The sequence below is a fragment of the Lampetra fluviatilis genome, chromosome 4, assembly GCF_964198595.1.
Source record: "Lampetra fluviatilis chromosome 4, kcLamFluv1.1, whole genome shotgun sequence".
NCBI lineage: Eukaryota > Metazoa > Chordata > Hyperoartia > Petromyzontiformes > Petromyzontidae > Lampetra > Lampetra fluviatilis.
The window spans coordinates 9,165,084-9,186,948 of record NC_136278.1 but is presented as its reverse complement, the minus strand read 5'-3'; the positions used below and the strand labels follow the sequence as shown (position 1 = coordinate 9,186,948).

The 21,865-nt window shown below is 38.3% G+C and overlaps 2 protein-coding genes across 2 annotated transcripts in view; both read right to left on the bottom strand.

The window, feature by feature from the left end:
- The window catches only part of GABRP (gamma-aminobutyric acid type A receptor subunit pi), a 41,385-nt gene extending 39,635 nt beyond the window's left edge, over nt 1-1,750 (bottom strand). Inside the window, exon 1 of the mRNA XM_078855092.1 lies at nt 1,666-1,750. Coding sequence (XP_078711218.1) covers nt 1,666-1,712 — 47 coding nt within the window. The 5' untranslated portion in view covers nt 1,713-1,750. The remainder of the gene's footprint in view (nt 1-1,665) is intronic.
- Nucleotides 1,751-6,912: 5,162 nt separating this feature from the next.
- PACRGL (parkin coregulated like) overlaps nt 6,913-21,865 on the bottom strand; it is a 43,130-nt gene continuing 28,177 nt past the window's right edge. The window contains exon 8 of the mRNA XM_078855091.1: nt 6,913-7,409. Coding sequence (XP_078711217.1) covers nt 7,353-7,409 — 57 coding nt within the window. The 3' untranslated portion in view covers nt 6,913-7,352. The remainder of the gene's footprint in view (nt 7,410-21,865) is intronic.

Sequence of the window (21,865 nt, the reverse complement as noted above, 5' to 3'; positions counted from 1 at the left end):
AAGTTATTGATATAGGTTCCCAAATACTAATTACCACAATATTGTAGCTAAAACACCAGAAAATTTTACAAAATCAGCGACTAGCGCCGAAAACAACAGCGCATGCTTGTAGCGTTTGCAGAGGAAACCATGTGACTCGAAGCGTCACTGTAATTGGGTAATAATGACATCTCTGACCGGAGCGCTTGAGAAGGTTAAAAAAGTGAATTAGCATAGAGTTTTAGCCTTGTAGGTATATTGATACAGTACATGTAAGCTGGGCTTACGAAAAATGTTTTTGTTGTTATAACCAACTACTGTACTGGGATATATTTTTTTTATAAAAAAAAAAAATTCTGCTGAAACACTGCACAAAAATTGTATAGACAGTAATTTTGGTGTCACCCCCTCTGTTGGTGTCACCCAGTGCGGTCCGCACCCCCCGCACCCCCCTAGTGACGCCACTGAAAATACTGACTGGTGTTTTTTTTGCCTGGCTGTGACATTACGGTTGTAATGCATCTGGCAGACCAATTCCAGGATTATTTTTGCATAATCTCCGTGTGCCATTTTTTATAATAAAAAAAATACTTGTTGCATTCAATCATCATCACTGTGCAGATTCAAATTGTGTTAATATGATAACAAGGCAATTTTCTATGAATTTACATTTTTCATGCTGACAAAAAATCTCGCCTAATATATCTCTGAAATAAAAACTGTAAAAGAGCTTATGCATAGCAGGTGGAGCTTAATGGATAATTAAAAAAAATGTATGTAGGGCATCCATTTCTATGAGGTTATTGAAAACCTCAAAACAGAGAAACTTCAATAACTAATTTTCTAAGTGTTAAAATGTATACCTAGTGTGTCGGTTACAAATAAAAAAAGTAAAATGCATCTTTAATATATATTTTTTAAATCATAGACATGCATTTTAACCATGCAGACATACACCGTCACATTTTGGGATACCATTAAATACACTTGTGATCATTGAGACAAAGACCCAAAGTTAATTCTATTTGTTGTTATCTTATTTTAACCCTATCGCTCTCAAAATCGTCCTTTCTCCGCTGCATTCAATCTTAATTCCAACTATAACTATGAAAACACACACGCACTCTGAGCCTGCTGTGGAAGTTAACGTCCACACACACACGTGTTTTGCAAATGCAAAGCGTTTTATGTTCACGAATGAAATCCCTTCCATTTGTTTTATCTGCATGATAATTACACAAAAAAAATCAGCGTTACAATGAACAATTTTCTTTGGTTATGTTGCACACATGTGACTCGCATTAACTTAACTGTGAAAGCATTCTGTAATAGTGAACAAGTTATTTGGTGCTACTGCGTTGGAAGGGATGCACAAGCAGAATTAACAAAAACAACTCAACACAATCGTCAGCAACACTGCGTTCGAAGAGAATCATATCTAATCGGTGACGTTTGGGCAATAACCCTTCGTCTGCTATGAAGAAAGGGCCATTGCCCAAAACGTCGCTGATTATTTACATTTTCTCTTTTATTGCATTATAACAGTAAAGTCAGCATATACACCGTACATCTGTAATTGACAGTGCTCGTAGTAGTAGTACGATTCGCATTATACAAACTATCCTTACAGAACAAAGTCACGAATGTGTTCACGTTTGGCTTATGAGTGGCATGTATCAACCTTACCTGCACTTGATAAGTTGTAACAGCAAGCTATAATATAACAGCAGCATCCTTTTCTGTTTGGTTGTTGATCCAAATTTTAAAAAATTACCTGCAAAAAAAGGTTAAAAAAAACGTGTGTAAACATTCTTTGTACCAATATCTTCCATAAATTATCATTTGATTTTCGCATGTAGGGACCCAAGGATGCCACCGACAAATAAAATAACTCACATTGCACCGCGGATTCTGCCACTGATAAAATGCAATTGAGCCTTGCTCCAATCGAGGACATGGGGGGGGGGAGCACGCATGCAAACGATTACATAGTTATTTAATCGTTCACATTAAATCACCGCTGATAAGGATGTCTTTTCGTGGGATGTAAAAAAGAATCTACAAGATGTACTCACCTGTCTCTCGGTGTGTTGTGTTGCTCTCCCCTTGCAGCAGAACAGAGAATCGCACTCGCGACGTGCACGAAGCCCCCAAGGCAAATGTTCTCCCATGCACGCGTTATAAAGAACGCGCAGGCTTATTCACCAGAACAGCATCAATACGTGTCCCGCCAGCGCACATTCACCCACGTGTCTGACCATTCCTTGGTATTTTACGATTTTTTAACACATGCATTCGGCTGCACTAATTTGCAGCAATTGCACGATAGTTGTAAGGAACAATAAAATACAACGAAAATAACACTTGAGAATTAAGACCTCGTTTTGCAGTTTTAATTATTAGAACTCACCGTGTCCCCATAGATGTGTCGTGACCGTAAGTCTTCAGAATAATAAAGCAATTGGCAATTTGTGCCGCGTTCTATCCCTCAAATCGATAGACGCATGAGCGGCTTGTATCCAAACACGTCACACGCAGCCTGAACGCAGCGCTGTCTGCTCCTAAGTTGTTTTTAGCAACGTGCTGATGGAAGAAATTCCCAGGAGATATTTTTTGGAATGAAATGCCCTCAAGGAGAGGGAGAGAGGGAGGGGAGACAGCATAGCACCAAGGGTGACTGTATAGTATTAAAAACCCCAATACGTACAAGCAAAGACTTTCGTTGGAAAATTAACCTAATAAATATATATTTTAAAAGTATATATACATATTTACCTTTTACCTATTAAATACTCTTGATCCTTCTGACAATGTTCATGCATTGTGTGCTTGTGTCTGAAAGAATAATCCAAATGGTAAAATACAAATTCCAACGTGACATTGGACGTGAAAATATCACCGACGTGTGACATGAAAACAGCACAATATCACGATAGTGGCAGGTGGTCGTGAACGAGGCAACGGAGAGGAAGACATGGTTGTGGTTTGGGGGGTGAAGGGAGTCCAACAAAGAGAGATCAGAGAGAAATGAAAAAGGCAGCGAAAGATAACTAGCGTACAATGCAGAAGCGGCTAGCGCATATTTAACGCTCAGCGTTAAAGATGAACCCAATCTGCGTGAATAAGACAATCAGGGGCACTGTGCCAGTGCAATCTGCCTCATGCCCATGATGTCACATTAAGCTTGAGTGCACAGCTGCCCTGCCAAACGACCACCTACCTCCTTAGGATTGCTTTAGAGTTGGCAGGTCAGCCTGAACAAATGATATGTTCCTGCGTGTCCCGTATAGTTTTACAGATGCCTTAGCGCATGCCCTTCGAAACCACATCAGTCCTCGCAGCCTTTCAATGTGCGACTTTCCCTTTCCACTGATTTAAAGGCACGCTCAGTGTCCATCTCCAATTGCACACACAGTATTCAGACAACACAGAGATGTAACGACTGGGTTGACAGCCGTAGGTTTATTTGATGTGCACAAGGTGTAGACGGTGCTACGGGGCTGTCTTCGCAAGGGCTCTTACGTCCTATTATTTTTACACCGGCAATGGAAACCTGGAATGTGATGTGTTGCTTACGCATATTGATTTGATGAGTAATTGCTCAAATCAAAGTTGGCGTGACTGAGAGTGGGCTTGTGCGAGTAGCTCGGAATGCAGTATTTTCCAGCATCTCACTCAGATTGCTCCAAGGGTCCGAATATAAACGACCTACGCAGTAGCTGCACCTTGGTGCAAGGGCCCCTTGCATTTTATATTGCATTTCATGAGCACAAGTTCATTGCCATGTCAATTTATCCTGCTATGAGTGATGTAATGTTAGTGAAGATAATCCAAAATATTATGAAAGAAATAACGCCCACAATTTGTGCGGGTGTCCTTTAGCTCCGACAGAATGTGCAATACCTCGTGGCCGCTACTGTACTGCTTAAATCCACCAGCATATGTATGACTATTATCTGTACACAACAATGCAAAATTCACCACCAAACCGTATTTTATGCAATATATTTTCTGTGGTTGTTTACGATGCTTTCAGGAGCACAAAAAATGCGTATCGTTTGTCCAGCAGGCACTGACCCTATTGTCTCCAGATAAGCAGCTTGAAACATAGCTTGAAACACAGCCACATAAACCATAAACCACATGAAATAATGATCCGTCACGAGTACACGTATTGCTATAGTAATTACATGATTAAAATACACACATTAAAGTCAAATAGGTGGATAAATTCAAATGTTATCCTATTACTTGATCACATAATAAATGCAAAGCGTGATGACATATTGTGTTAAATTGAAATAACGCATATGCAAATAAAATGCACCTAATTACTATTCATACTTATTTGCATCACGGCAGGGTTTTTTCCCCTAAACTTACAAATGTATTTAATTGGAGCCTCTCATGTAAGCAGCCACCTCTTTGCAATTTTTTGACACAATGTGCAAAACCTGATTACCTCGTACATGTCAATATATACAAGCATTAGCACAGAGGATTCCTGCTGAAAGTTCGTTGTACAGATTCAATGGATCATGTACTCTACATTTTGGGGGACAAATCAAACTGTGGGGTTTTTTATTTCTTTCTTCCTCCATAGCTCGATAGGCTCCGCAAACAGACGGCCTTCTAGGGAAATCTTGAACTCAAACAAAAGCCGAGCGCTTCATCTTGGTACCGTGAAAGTAAAATGCCCAAGTTTAAACGTTGCAGTGGCTGGGTGGCTCAGACCACTGAGATAATGGTTTCTAATCCAGGCAGCAACCCATGATTAAAACGGCCTCAAATTTAGACAATTGAAGATTTTAGTTCTGTTACCAATTGCTGCACAAAAACCCTAATAGTTGTTTGATCAACTCAACTTATGCATTTCGGTATGTCATACAGCAAACCTCTCTATAGCAGGGTGTATAGGGGAAGTTGCAGTGCCTCTGGTGTGGCTAAAAGGGCACTTGAAGGTATCTCAGAAACAGTCTGGGATATCTCCTTACATAGGCCATTTTCTAATTAGTGATGTACTGCTGGAGCTGCAAATTTCTTCATCCTGTAACACAACACTGATGGCACAATTGCAATAACATTTTGAAGAGACAAGCATGTTAGAAATAAAAAATGTAAATGTGCCTATGCATATGTATAGATTCATTGGATTCATGACACCATTCGTATTTAGAAGCAAAGAGTTAAGTTAAAGATATACGAAGGGGGTGGGAACGTGTGTATGGTTAAACTCTTACTGTAAGATCGTTACTGATTATTAGTCTACACCTCTAGGGTCCTTTAGCTCACAGAGAATACAATTACCTAAAGACACGACTGCATATCGGGGCAGTGTGAACCGTGATATCACATAGTGATGAAGCACACAGTGTTGTCACCTGATTATTGAAATGCATGCCGCCGTGTGTGTGTGCATGGCACCATACATTTGTGTGTGGTGTTGGGATTTGTGATATGAGTAACATTGCCCTCTTTTCGATTTTTGCTTTTTTGGGATTCCGTAGCAACATGTGAGTTATTAAAATAAATCATTCACTGGCCTGATCTCCAGCCAGTAATTGTCAACATCTGGACAAATTTGAATTCACTCAACTCAGCTGTGCAGTCTAAGCAACTTAAGAATGTATTTTCACTTTTCAGGAAAAAAAAAATATGGAATTGTTAGCTGCCCTTTCAGTAATATTGGATTGTTATAATATTAATAAATATGTATCTGTGGAGGTTGTATATCCTGATGCTCATGTCCAAGTAAGAATTTTATAAAAATAAATGGCAAAAAAATATTTCAGTTGATTTGCTTGATATTTTTTACAAGTGTATTAATTGTAATGACATTTATATAATACCACTTTAAGCTTTATTGACTGATATAATAAGGTTTTAAGTAACGAAGCATGAGATGCTCTATATATTGTAATAAACACAGAAAGCCATGCTGCACATGCTGGAGGAGTAACGCATGTCCTTTAAGAAATGTACATTGAAGTTTAGCCACAGGCACACTACGTTATCCAGTAATATTTGAACAAACCCATCAGACTGCAAACAATCTAGCCATACTTAAGTCATTTTCTATTATACCCTACAGCTATATCACTTTCTCCATACATGCAAGTACAAAAAATAAACACTGTAGTACTTTATAAAATGAAGTTGTTGTAACACCATTGGAGCCTTCTTTGCCAGTAGCAAAGAAGGTTCCAATGTGCCTTTTGGCATCATCTGGTCCAACACCATGTGAGACTAGGCTCTAAGAAAAGCTGTCTCGGGTGTGGACCAATCAATTTCAGGGACACTGCATACATTATCAGAGTTGTGTTTTTTGTTTGCATTCCGACCGCAGGTATTGTGGTCAATGCAAACATGACTCCTTGTAAAAAAAGGTGTCAATTTTGTTGCCAGGTAAAAGGGTAAAAAACCAATTATCTTGTTGTAAACACATCATGCTTAACTTTTCTAGACATTTACAATCCATAGGAAATTGTATAGAAGGGCCTTGATATTAACATATCCATGTTTTTTCAATGAGACATTTTCTAAACATTTGATATTGAATTCACTCAATATATCAAATGTCAGCTACATAAAATGAAGTGCACAGTATCCTTTGGCATTGTTGCCAATTGGGGTTGGGAATACCTTTAAACATATATATAAAAGTTACATTTTAAGCATATGTATGCATGGGCCTGCAATGTAAAAAAATGTAAACCACACACACAGGCACACACACTATAAATATTTAAGTTAATGTAGTCATGATATATGAGTGTGGCAACACTGCAGGTTATTAAACTGATTGGAACCTGTGGGTGTTTGTCTAAATTGAATTTACACAGGATTATAAATTATAAACCTATTGAAGCACATTACACTTTATTATGAAGAACATGATTGTGGAAAAGTACAAAAACTAATCAGGCAAGAATATTCATCAGACAATGCAGTTTTATTAGCTTTCTTTGTTCAATAGCGATACAGAAACGTCACAAATAATATAATTATACACTTAATATTAACCCACCTCTACTTTTCGCTGAAATAATGCATACACATATTCAAGCTTCATTAAATGCACCTGACAATGTTTTACTGTGAAAATGAAGAAATAATAAACATTGGAAAAAAAAGTAGAATGCAATTATAAGTGGGGCATGTAAACCTACGCATTGCTTTAACTAAATGTCAAAATGTGCACACTACATTTATATTTTACACATTCAGAGAAATGTAGATATGTAGTTAACCATGCTAAAATTCCAAAATTTTCGCATTAAGTTGTCATCAAAAAATACTTTGTCTCTATATACCTTTACAGCAAGTTTTAATAGGCATGAGCATCTTCTAAAAGAAATTAACAACTTGCTTCCTTAGCAATAGATTGAGCAGTATGTTGGGATCTTCAGCTTTATCATCGTGAGACTTTCCTGAAAAGCAAAAATGAGAAAGCAGCTTTAATGACCATTGCAAATGAATAATATTATTATTAATGGGGGTGCAACAAAAGAATTGTGATTAGTCAACGTTTTGCAATGAGATTTGATGATTTGCTCACTAGGGGAATCATTCAAGGGACACATTTATTATAGAACAATAAAACATTCAATGTACATTTACCATCACACTTCTCTTCACTGTTACGCCCTTGCTGCAATATAACCATGAACAAAACTAAAACCGTTGGTGTAAGTCACGTTATTATTACTGATAAATTACTACACATCACTTGTATTTTCTGCTAATAGCTTATATTTAATAATACGTGAATAACATTATTTGGAACTAGCTTCTTTGCCCGACCTAGATGGAAGCTGTAATATTTACGAAAACATCAAGCAGAGTTTCGATTTAAAGCTTTCGTGACTGCAGGGATTCATCTTCTTGGTTCTTTCGGTAAAGTCACGTAGAAGGGAAATAATAAAATAATAAAAATAAAACATAATACAATAATTCTCACGACGTTTCGGCCACAACGCAGGTGAAGAACAGGTCTGTCGGGAAGACAGCGTCTGAATGAAACACCCCAGGCTTGGAGCGTATATTTAAGCTGGGTTGGAGGGGGGAAAGCGCCTTGACAAAAGAATTTGCCTATCAAGAGAAATTTAGCATATTTATGGGAAATGCAGATATGAGATTAGTCACTACAGTGATACCTCGGTTCACGAACGCTTCTGTTCACGAACAACTCAGTTCACGAACAGAAAAGTTCATAAAAAATATGCTCCGGTTCACGAACTCCGCTTCGGTTCACGAACAGGAGCCGCGGCCATTTTAATGCTATTTCCAGGCTGTCACATGGTCGTGACTTCCTGTAGGAAGATCGTGGAGAGAAGAAGAGACGCAGAAAGAAGTACTGTGAGTACTGTGAAGACACTTTCAGTGACTTGTTGCTTTTTGGTGTGCTTTTTAGCACATACAGTACTGTACTACTGTACTGTACAATACTGTACTTACTGTATTGTACAGTTCACCCGTTTGAGTGCTTACTGAAGTCATCTCAAGCAAGGTTAGTGTTCTCTCTTTATACATTACGATACTGTACAGTACTAATGTGTATTGTAATTTGTTTCATATTTTTGTGCTTCAAAAACCAAAAAAAAAGGTCAGAACGGATTAACCGGATTTACATTGAACCCTATGGGAAAATGTGCCTCAGTTCATGACCAATTCGGTTCGCGACCAGAGTCAGTTCACGAATTAAGTTCGTGAACTGAGGTATCACTGTACTTGTGAAATGCGTAGGAGGTGGGCGGGGGGTTTCAAAGTCATATTATGCCCGTACATTATGCAGGATTAGCAGCATCAAAGGGAGGGGATAGGGGTAGCTACCCCTATCCCCTCCCTTTGATGCTGCTAAATTTCTCTTGATATGCAAATTTAATGGCAGTCAATCTTGCACAAAATAATGTCATATAACACTTCACTGCATTTCACTGTAGCACTGTATTAATGGCAGTGAATCTGGCACAAAACTACGTCATAAAACACCTCACTTCATGTCATTGTAGCACTGTATATAAACTGACCTTCAATTTGTTCAAATTCACTGCTCTGATACTTCATTCTCTTTTACTTTCGGTCGCTGGGGTTGAAATAAATTGTAAATCGATGCAATATGTGGAAAATCACCGAGAAATGTCTATTTTACCATAATGTAGACGCATCAATGAGACTTACCTTTTATCTCAAGTGCTCAAGAAATAAATAAAGACACCAAATCCACTTTGTTGCTGCGTATAATTATTTCTTTCATTCACTATCAATGAAGAAACGTCAAACTTAAAGCGAATTTGCGAAAAAAAATTATTTCCGCTCGACCTTCTGCGTGAGTGTAAAAATCCACCTGCTCATGATTATTAATGAGGTGGGGGGGCCTCTTTTGCAGTGACGTCACATACGGATGTAGCACTGTGCTGCGGGTATTTATTTTTTACCGTTACTTTCTGCTTTCTGTAAAGAAACGTCATATTTGAAGCGACTTTGCGACAAAAAAATATCTTTCCGCTCGACTTTCTTCCACGTAAGTGTAAAAATCCACCCGCTCAAGATAATTTGTATTATTGAGGGGGGGGGGGGTGCGGCATGTGGAGTGACGTCACGCACGTTACACACATGTCTGGGCTATAATATTAGTAATGTACATTTTACATATGATGTATTTTATACATCTTCAAAGGAAAAATATCTCCCTGCTCACAAAGCAGAGTACAGGTTTTCCTCGCTTTATGCAGTCGATGCGTTCCAAAAATGGGCATACAGCGCACTCACCCAACCCCCAATGCACTGCACGAGACAGCTTCCGAATGAGTAGCCCACCGTACAGACAATGTTGTCCCACCGCAAAGCCGCATATAACAAATTTATAGCGAATTTTCGGTATAAATAGGTTAGTCTAACTCACATGAAGCTCTTTTGATGGCCCTGAGCCAGTGGTAAAAATTCAACATTCTCATGGCAAGGACCAATTTATATTTAAGAATGGACATTATTAATCATGTTATCGGAACATAACTGCTAATGCACAAATAGTTATGTTGTAATATGTGTGTGAACCAATAGAGCAGAAATAGGACCTTTGGTTTTTAACCTTCGGGTTTTTTTTGATGAATTAACATTTTTTTGTTAACATACACAGCTGCAGACATATCTTGTGTGACTATGCAGCAGCTTTTCTATAATAATGTGTGAACTCTGAAGATGATTGACCCGGAGGCCTCTTAAACAATGACCTTTCAGGGAATACGCTCATCCGAGCACGTGACACAATTTAAATCAATTCAGGTGGAAAAGCTATTGTGAAAATCTGGCTGCTGCTTATGCCACCGACTCATTTGTATACCTTCAGCTCATATTAAATGTAATATGCTCAATATAACCCATGTGAAAACAAGTATTCTTCACAGATTGATTATAAAAGTCTGAGATTTAAGCAACATTTCCCATCCTTGCTCACTATGCAGTAAAAGTGCATTATCCGAAGTGATTTCTAGCTATCCATATGTTCGTCAATTGTGTGTGGTGGGATAAAGTGTGCACACTCCAACCTTTTCTTAAATGTCTGAATTGACAATATAGCATATATAGGGCTCTAGTGGCAGCCATTCTGCCAGTATAACAGATGCACAAGCATTTAATTTAGGATAGCAAGCCTAAACTGGTGGTGAATGTTCGTACAATAATGGCCGTTTGACAAAGTTCATTATGACAGTCTGCATGCCAATATTGGCATGGGAAATTCCTCCACTGACTAACACAGCAGCATGATTCCTTAAAAATTATTCATTATGATGACATCACTCCAATAGGCAGCATACACTGTCGATATTTTTTATTATTTTCATTCATTGTGTCATGCAATCCACATACATTACAACAATGTTTAATAGCATTTGAATTTGATAACATTTACACTTGGTACCCAGTTGGGTGAGCTCCATCATTTTTCAAATGGGTGATTCAGCGTTTATACATGCATAAATACGATCCCTTAGGTCAGAGGTTTAATTCATACATGTAGATATGTTGTGCAAATGTTAAGAAGATAAACAGATGCTATATTTTGACACTGAAAATGTAAGATTTTAGGTAAAAAATGTATAACTGATGTTTATTGATCATGGAATGTATTGGTCGTACTTGCTGTCCATATTTGAGTAATACAATTTATTACAAACTAGTTCATGAAGCCTCTCTTCGCCAGGCAAACGTTTTCAATAAATATAATAATTTACCTGATGATTTTTTACAATATTTATCTACGATCAGACACTAATAACTACTCCCAAAAAAAATACTTTTCCGCAAAAAACTAAAATTGTTGACAATATTTATTCAACTTTTATTATTTAAAGACGTACCCATTGGAAACCACTCAATATCAATATTCCATTATTTTATTAGAAAGAACAAAACATTTATGAACTTAATATTCTATGAGGGGAAGCGCCTATCTTTTGCCGTTTTCGAATTATTCAGATTTGAACATCATAAAGTGCGTATTTTTTCAATCATAACCACTTTAATCCGAAATAGCTGAAAAACAATAAAAGATAGAACAATGGTTCTCACTTTAATTGTATTTTCTATTCAACGCTCTATCAAACTAATCTTATATTTTTAATCGCTTATGAATGACACACGCAAACATGTTTATGGGGCACTTAAAATTGAAATAAAAAATCTAGTACTTCCTGTTGTTTGTGCCCTAAAAGCTACCTATGTACCAAATTTCAGCTCCTCTACCTTGTCGGGAAGTACCCTAGAGGTTTTTGAGACATACAGATTAAGGTATTTAATTATATAGAGTGTACATTGCTTTTATAATGGCAGGAAATTATGCGACAGTTTTCGGAATGTAAAATTTCTATTAGTTCAAGGCTACACATGGAGATGACTGCCTGATACCCATTTGATAATTGAAGGCATATCACCTTTTTTGAGACTTAATAATGAGAACAGAACTTAAGACATACATTTGTAATTTGTTGAAAACATTGAAATATTTTGTCAGGTATATATTTTTGTAAGGTATATATTATTTGTCATTGATGTAAATAAAAGAACGGTTAATTTGACAGTGGAATCTCTCAAACCTGAGAACCATCAGTTACAGTTTCAAGTATCCCCTGATAATAGGATGATAGCACACAAAGGGTTCACTCCCAATGCCTACTCAATGGGCCTCACCCACAATAAAACACCGTTCACTGGACCAGTTAATAATCTGTGGCCTGGAACCATTGATGTTTTTCGATGCTCCCAGTGCTAAATATTTTACCAGCAGCTCATTTTAAGAGGATTTTTTCGTGCAATCGTGTGCTACTTAATAGAGGCCTCTTTGAAACTGTGCAAGCAAAAAAAATCCTCCGAGGCGAAGAGGACGCTCATTTTTTTTCCACCTGCCTCAGGGCTAAAAGGCAGCATCACGAAAGTGCTGTCTCAGTACCCTGACATGGGCATTAGCCCTAAGAGAAACACAGCCACCCATTTTCAAAAGGTCATACACACACTTAAAATAAATCCCCGCTGCAGCCATGCTGATGTAAGTTGTGTGCGTAGGCTTAAACTACAATTGATGCACATTTAATATTTCTGAATGTGTAGGCAGTCCCTACGCAGTCCGATTTCTTTGATTCAGAACCAAGCGAAAGCATACAGAAGCGTAATACCTCTTTTACCACAGACACTTAATTTTAAGTATCATTGCATGTCCAGTGTATGTTTCTGTTTTTTTAAAAGAAGGTTATGTTACGGTAAATTATATTATAATTTCAATGCATGTTTAACTTTAAAAGACAGAGTTTTCATATGGATTTTTTACATGAATAAAAAACTTTACACATCATTCCATAATATTGTGCAGCAATTGAAAGCCCTTGTTGATATATAAATGTGGCGATTTGGAAAGAGTCAAATCTCTTTGGGAATCTCAAAAATGATTTCAGATTTCCAGAAAGCATCCATTTTCTGCAATCCGCATCCAGCGATTGCGCCAATAAATCTTTGAAATTGAAGTGCATTTCAACAGATCAGGGGGGCATCAGGCAGTAAATCACAACCCCCAAAATGCTGTTCAATTTCATAGGCGAGCGTAATTTTCACATATTTAACTGCAAGGCAAAGCTTTAATAATGTTGGGAGACACTTGCTATTTGCCCGGTTTAATAAACAAACTCTGCTTCCCATAAGGATTGCAGCCTCAATTTAAGGGAATGCAATTTAGATAAGGAAATGCACTGCATAAATTTGATGTTACAATTTAAACCGAACACTACACTTCAAATGTTTTTATAATTTATTAAAATTAGCACATGCACGCACACACACACCAGGAACTGCATATAAAAGACACATAGCAATGAGAATCTCATACATTTGAAAACATCTAATTATAAATACATACATAGTTTCTGAACTCTTTGTTCTGAAACACATTTGTATTTAAACTAAGCGTAACAAACAACATTGGATATAATTACCCAGCAGTTACACCTATAGGCGTTCAGTTCAACAGAAAGCATTAATTTAGATTTTTTTTTTTACATTCTTGAAATGCTCACAATATTGACAAACTGTCAAATACATTACTCTGTTTATTCTAGGATGTGCGATGGATGTCCATCAAGAGTAGGAGAATAATGGTCTTTGGTAAGGTACATGAAAATTGTCAATGTTTTTTTAATATATACAAATATCAAAGGACAATAAAATGTGTTTATATCCATATATGAATCCACTACGGGTTTGAGGCCTCCCCATGTGGGTGTTTGGCAATACTTCACCATACTGGTCAGTGCTGATTTGTGAAAGGGGGGACTGTGAACAGTTCAGATGTCACCGAACACTTATGTCAGCTGTGGATATCATACTCAGGTCGTCAGGGTCACAACACAGTGCACTTACTACTGTGCTACTGGTCCAACCAATTTTTATGTAGAATTCCTACCAAGGCAAATGTAATCTTATAACAAAGCCATCAAGTCAAGCATGAGGTTGTTCAATAATACATTGTGTGATATTAACCACTAAGGCACAGTCATGCCTTGGTTGATTTTTAGCAAAACAAATATAGTGTAGATGTTATCATGTGTATTGTTAAATTTGTAAACAAGCAAAAAAGAATCGTGCATCACGTGCAGTTTTGTATGGCACTTTAAAACAGTATAAACATTTGAACCACAACATCCGTGCATTAGCATGTGATGAATCCAAAATTATACGTAAGGATACCACTAATAATAAAATATTTAAAAATACTTTTTTTAAACACGCTTTAATGAAATGTACTGTCCGAGCTGCCCCTCCCCCTGCCCCCTTCCCCCATCGCCCCTCCCCTCCTTCCACATCCTCCGCCCCTCGGCGTGGCTCCACGAGGCTTGCCATAACGTAAGGGACCGTTGTGATTTACAGCCAACGTGAGTTAAGCGTGGACAATTAGAGCCGTAAAAAATATTGTTTAAAAATATATTTTTTATTTTTTAATGATAGAATATAGTATTGTCATCAGTATGACATACCTATACCAAGTTTGCAGTCGATACGGCATTGGGAAGACGGTTGAAATCGAGTTACAAGATTTGAGGATACGACAACAGAGTAAGTTCAATAAAGCGTGTAAAATGTAAAAAAATATGTTTTGGATTTTTTATGATAGAATATAGTCTTGTCATCAGTATGACATAGGTATTTCAAGGTTGCAGTCGATAGCACATAGGGAAGTGGGTAAACATTGAGTTACAAGATTTTTGTTTGAGGATACAACAGAGTGAGTTAAATAAAAGCGTGTAATAATAAAAATAGAAATGGGTGAGCAGTGGTGCAGCGCTTATTGCACTGCACTATGAACCCAGTGACAGTTTGATTGCTGCCCATGGCTGACATCAGTGGTGAGTGATATCTGAACTGATCACATACAGCCAACCACACTGACTAACATGGTGCAGTATGGTCAAACAGCCTACTTGACCAACAAGGTAAAGGGGAGGCCTTCATTCAGTAGTGGATTTCCAAAATAAGTATCATTGTTCATATTATTTCATTATTACTATTATTAAGAATATACTGTACTGGTCAATACATTTTGCATACTACTTGTTAAATATTCTGGGTACTTTGAAGACATACGGATACATGTACTGTCCCAAAAAAAACATTGCTGCTAATGTTTTATATAAATACAGCTTTGCTCCTCGGGGGTAAGGAAGCAATCTCCATTTTAAGCTAGCCTCCTGTGCACATGCACTAATGAAAAGGACCTTTCATTTAAAGAGCAACGCTTACCACCTATTTGGGCATCGCACACTTGATTGGTAATCACACCGTCGTTTTTGATGTGAAAAGCGGAATGGGGAGAAGTGTGGCATAGGATGTAAAAAAAAAGTGGCAAGTGACAAAATGTCAAGCATGCAAAGGACATGTCTTGCTGTGTCATCATTAGACTACTGGTTATCAAAGTTGCAAGTGAGCTCGCTAGTAATTTCAGTTTATAGAAACGATGATTCGATGACTACATCCCATTGTAAAGCTTTTTGCGGAATAACCAACACAAAATGGGCATTCATGACCTCAAAAACGAATTTACAAAGGTGTGGTATTGTGTGCAATTAGTTCTTAGTACGTTTAATTTCCATACAAGGACAGTCAAATATCTGCTTCAAAGAGGTTTAGACTAGAAACACATAACAATGTATATCCAGTTTATCAACTGCCCATCAAACAGGTTGTTGCAATCTATAAAAAAAAATGTGACTTCAGATTTATCTAAGACGTCAATCGGACAAGGCTAATAGATTGAAAGCAGTAAACCGATATATAGAAGAATGAAAATATTACATCTGTAGAGATCTTAATGAATCAGATGCCAAGCAGCTACTACACACTCCTGTTGAATGTAGCATGCTGTCAAATTTAACACGCCATCTCATAGGCAATGTAGCTTGGCCTTTGGCTCAGCTAGTGGTAATAAACACAAAGCTTTTTAGATGAGGTCAATTCAAGGGCTGGAACCAGCCTGCCAGTGAGAGTATTCGATTTTATTTCACGTAAGAGCTAGATGCATTACTGGATGCATTTTTCAATCCACTGCTGGATGAAGCCCGCCCCCCACCTCCATTCCATGCGAGTTGTGTGGGGGTTGTTTTATCCATACTTTACCACGTTGATCAGTGCGGGTTGGTGAAGGCGGACAGCAAAAACATGGGAACATAGTATAATGCAATATATTTTTCTGCGCTATGCTTTGCTGCCCAAAACATATCCCTACAGCTAACACCTGTTTTATGATTGGTGGTCGCACATCCAAATCAAAAGCCTAACCATGCTTCGCTACCAAGATCTGATTAAAACGGGTGCATTTTGGGTGATTTGGGCATAGTCTGCATTTAAATTACCAAATTATTTAAAACTTTGGTGATTTTTGATGCTAGGAATGTTTTGTGAGTTACATTTTTAAAACGTTTGTGAAAATTATGTATCTAAATATACCATGTCATTACTCTCCAGTTTAAGCGTAATGTTCTTAGATTAACAAGTCAATTTTGCTCAGCAGCAGCTAATTAAGGAACTGATACACATTCTGTTGCTATTCGTCTACCAATGACAAAGAACCCCCAATAAACAATCCACAGATAAAATCAACACACCATAAATGTTGCAAATGTTCATAAATGGATGTTGACCATGCGGCTACAACTATTTGAAATATATATTTGTGAAACAATGCACTCCATTGGCCAATTGTGCACATACAGTGCCGGCTACAGTGCCCGTTTCTAAGCAACGACATGAATAAAATTCCCAAATCTGACATTTTCACGATGCAGCACTACTGGAGGGAACGAACCTATTGGTTTCATATTGTCGCTTTATTTTTGCAATATGAAATGCCTGCGCTGTAGCAAGACCTCAATACATGCATAACTGGAAACCTTGGTCTTACATCCATTACACTGGTCAACAAAAAAACGTTTTTTGGCCTGGACTTTTGCAGCTGTTTTAGACTAATTTCAGGGTGCTGATTCCAAATCTGATCTCAGATTTGCTCTATCACATCTTATTATTATGCTATCGGCATACCCTATTTTCATTGATTTTACTCGAAATTAACTCTGTCACTTATGATTGCAAGTTGTTGCGAGTCAGTGACTGCTTTAGTGTTAAAATATGGTGCTGTATTTTTAGGATAGTGTGTTTATAATATAATTTTATGTAGATTTCCACATTTATTTAATATTTTTCTTCTGCAGTTTTTATTGAAAATGCAATATTTGATATCTCAAAAACCTGATGTGATAGACAAAAACTGATGCCAGATTTGGAATCAGCACCCCAAATTTACCTTAAACCCGTTGGAATACCTTATGCCAGAAAAAGTGTGTTGACCAGTGTTATGAGCAAGGTTAATCTCTAGCTCTATGGATCTCTTACAGGGTGCTTGTTTATGTTCTTGTGTGGCTTGTGTGTTTATGTTAAATAATGGACAAAAACTATCTGTCCTACGCTGTGGTGTGCTTATCTCACACACAATACCCTGCCAGGTGATCAGTAACAGGGGATAGTGGGAATATTTGTACGCTGCTTAACGCAGTACATTTTGTAGCAGCAGTGGAGTGTTTCAAATCCCAGGTAATGATTCCCTAAGACTGTGGTAACCACGTTGCAGATAAGAAGTATCTGAGCAGGAGAGAAGTGCATTTTTAAATGCACGCACATCTAGTGATCATGATGTCTAGCGAGGGCTAAACATATCCTGACCTTGATTTATTGGGCTCAGATTGCTCGTGACCCTAGTCTAACTGTATGGCTGTGTCTAATGCAAACCTGTTGTTTTTTTACGTTTATTATGCCATTTTATATAAGTAATCCAAGTGATGATTGTACAATCAGTTTTTTTTATTAAATAGCATGCAATTAACTTAACACAAACTATATTTATAATTAAGATACCCATCATTAAAATGAAATGACATTGTGTCTCATTAAATGCAAATTTCATCAAAGATAATACAAAATGTGTAGCTTCTTTCTGTCAGAATTCATAGTATATACTATTCAGCACAACTGCATCTGCAAATCTTATTAAATCAATTATTTGTATTTCAAATTACATTTTCTCATTTTAATATTCCTCTCAAATTCGTATACATGTACAGCATATTTGTCAATGTACTGCTGGATGAAGGCCTGTCCATAACATTTGAGTTATGGGTGTTTATGGCGCACTCAGATCCTTGGATGAATTGCGCCTATAAATGTCAATTATTAATTATTATTATCTGATCATACTTCACCACGCTAGTCAATGCGGGTTAGTGAAGAAGGGGAGCATATGACAGCAGAGGAAGTACACTACAACAGTGTTTCTCCTGCAAGGCCCTATGCAAGGCAGCAGCCTACAACAACCCGACGTGCACAGCAGTCACTCATCCAAGCAGTTTCCTGGCTCATCCCTGCTTGGCTCATGAAATATGACGTGACTGGGCTTATACCATATTATATGGCCATGTTAGCATTTGTATGCAGTACTTTTTTATTATTATTTATATGTTTCTCATATAGTACTATATATTTACACAATATTACTATAAATAAAACATTATATTGTGCTCTGATTTGATTATTTACATGTAACTAATATGGTACTAGCTTGCAAGATTTAACATGCAATGCATAAAAAAGTAAAATAAATCTTTTGAAGTTGACTTGCTAAAATACATAATCAGTTTTTCATCTGAATTTCATGTTTCAAACATTTGGGGGATATCCAAACCCTCATTTACTTCAACATAGAAAATCCTAAAGATTGCACAAACAGCACTGCTTCAAGCTAGCACACTTTTCAAAAAAATATGTACAGTATGTACAGCACACGTATTGATTGGTAAGCAGTCACATTTAAACATGTTATACATATAACTTCTATTGTTTTGTGTAAAAGGCTTTATAGCTTATACGAAAGCTTCATATACTATCAAATGCATGAAACATGTTAATAACGATGCTACATTTTGTTGGTTACATCTCCATATTATTATTAGCATCGATATCACTTAACAATAATACAATTAGTGTCTAAATACAAAAAAAACATATCCATGCAAATTGCGTTAAGCAAAAACTATTTCCCCATAAATAATGTAACAATAAAGTTTGGCGATATACGATGTACTACGCACACAAATATGGCAGGACAAATAACGGAGTGTACCTTGCCACGTTACTGTATCATTTTGCGTACTGTTTCGTACAGCTGAGCCGCACAGCTCTAGAAAGTAGTTAATCGTCAACCACTCAAAAACCGCGTTATAACGGGCGCATTCCACTACATAATGGACCCAGAAGAATCGTGTTATAGCAACAACGCGTTAAACGACTTACTGTACAAAGAAGTAAAGAGAGAGGTGGAGACAGACAGGGCAACTATATAAAATACAAGTTTTGCTGGCTGGCTGGATGGGCAAGTTACGAGTCATATTTTGTTTAAATAGCACAAAGGGGATAAAACTATTCGTATTGAATGGATGTGTCCTAAATAAAATATCTGCAGCTTGAAAACATCTACGCCCCTCTCTGTAACTGCTGTGATAAGGAACCATAAAATAGAACAATGCATCTCGAATCACGTTTGCCATCAACTCATGCACAGTTGATTTATTCACCAATTTTGTGCAGCCCATTGCCCATTTGAAAGAAGTCACCCATGCAATGAGCACAAACGTTTCGTGACAGAAGTGACTATATGCATGTGCAACATTTGGGAATATGCGCATGAAGAACTGTTATCTTGCCAATGAATTGGGTCATATATGCACTTAAGAGGCCATAATCAACCGTGAACATTCTCATTCCCCCACATTAACGTTGACAAAAACACACTCCATTCCACGATGTCTATCTCAATCCCGTGTTCTGGTACCACCAGATATATATTGTCAATTGTTTAAGCGTTTCCCTGGTGTGATGGAATGTATTGCTAAACCTGCGCTTTACAGGTAGGGTTTGTGGATCAGGGATACGAGGCAGTTAATTGACAGCAGTGCACCAATATGGATGCTGACTATCAGTACAGACTATAGAGTAGTACCCCCTCAATGTGCAAATGTGTTCTCCAGATAATGTCCTTTCCGCACACATACAAAACCATTAATCAAACAGAAAATGATCAAACGTCCCAAATCAGTACCCTCCAAAAAAAGTGTTATAATAATTTCACCAGGCATGTTGCTATGACAAACACAGCACTGGTTATGAAGGAGGTTTGAGGCAATGGTCAATAGCAGCTGGTCTTAGATTTCATAAACAGTTGTGGGTTGGAAAGGTGAAAGCTCATAGACATCCGTCTTATATTCAGCATCATATTCCATTGTCAGAGGCGGTGTTGAGTTTGTGAAAGGGCAGACTAAAAGGCCATATTCAAACCTGATTTGAAGCCATATTCAGTTTTACTATTCTGAATAGTGTTGTATGTGTGCTCTTTCCATACATGTATTTTTAAAAGTGATAGATTGAGTACACCTATGTTAAGATGAGACATATACGAGTTCACCCCTGTATTAAACAAAAAACTCCAAGATTGTTAATTCGTGGTGTAAAGGTCTGACCATTGACAACTGCTTTTACAACCACTCTATGACCAATCAAAGACTGTGGCAGCATCCTGTGAAAACACACACAAGGAGCCTCCTTCCTCTCCATCCATCACCATATGGATCAGGACAGTTAATTACATTCAAACAGCTCGAGGTCTTTCGGTGATGGAGAGTTCATATTCATTGCTGATGTCAAACATCACACGTAAATGCTCAGGTGATGGTGAATGGCTTAAATACATGTGTAGAGTACCGTGAGTACCTAATGAGGGGGGGGTGCGGGAAAAGGGAGAGCCGGAGGGAGGAGCCGGCTGGGGGGATAAAAGGGACCTCGCGAGAGGGATTAGGGGGTCGTTGGGGAGGAGAAGAGCATGCAGGAAGACGTTCCGGGCCGCCGCCAAGGGAGCTACAGGTCGAGGTGGTCTCACCTCGTCGCCGGCAGTGTTGGATGATACCCTGCCGGAGAAGACGAGTGTGGATGCCTAGGGGTAGCTGTAGCAGGCGGTGTGTCAGGGGTGGGAAGTCCGTGGGATGGACGGAGATTAGTGTGCACCCGCCGCGGGTGGAAGTTTCAGGTGGGAGAGAGTGTAAAGGGAGTAGTGCGTGAGAGTAAATAAATGGCAAGCAGCCCTGAGCAAGAATCTCGTCTCTGTCTGATTCACTACATTGGTCTCAGAAGTGACCGTCAAACCTTCGCTGGCGTTATGTCAAAAGTGGCGGCAAAGCGCAAGAAAGTACCTGTGGTGCAGTCGGACGATGAGGACACCGTTGATATCGTCCTCACGACGCAGGGACCTCGGAGATGCACCCCGCTGAGCTGCTTACAATAGCTACGGTCAGTTTTTATAAGGGTGCGTGCAACTAACCTCAAATTTAAGCCCCAGAAGTGCCATTTGCTGCAATCCTCAGTCAGGTATTTGGGTCACGTCGTGAGCGCATGGGGGGTGGCTAATCACCCTGAGAAAACTGCGTGCGTGCATGGCCGATCCCTAAGTTGGTGGCTGAAGTTCGCAGTTTTGTCGGGTTCGCCTCCTACTACCGCCGATTCGTCCACGACTTCGCGACTATTGCCAAGCCACTTCACGCGCTGACTGCCAAGGGCCAAAAATTTCACTGGGGTGCTGAAGAAGAAGCAGCGTTTGTTGCAATCAGGGACTCTCTCACTAACGCGCCCCCATTGGGGTTCCTCAATTTTAGCTTGCCCTTTGTTCTGGACACTGATGCCAGCGATACGGGCATTGGAGCTGTTAAGTCCCAGAGAGTCGAAAGGGTTGTGGCTTATGGCAGCCACGTGTTGT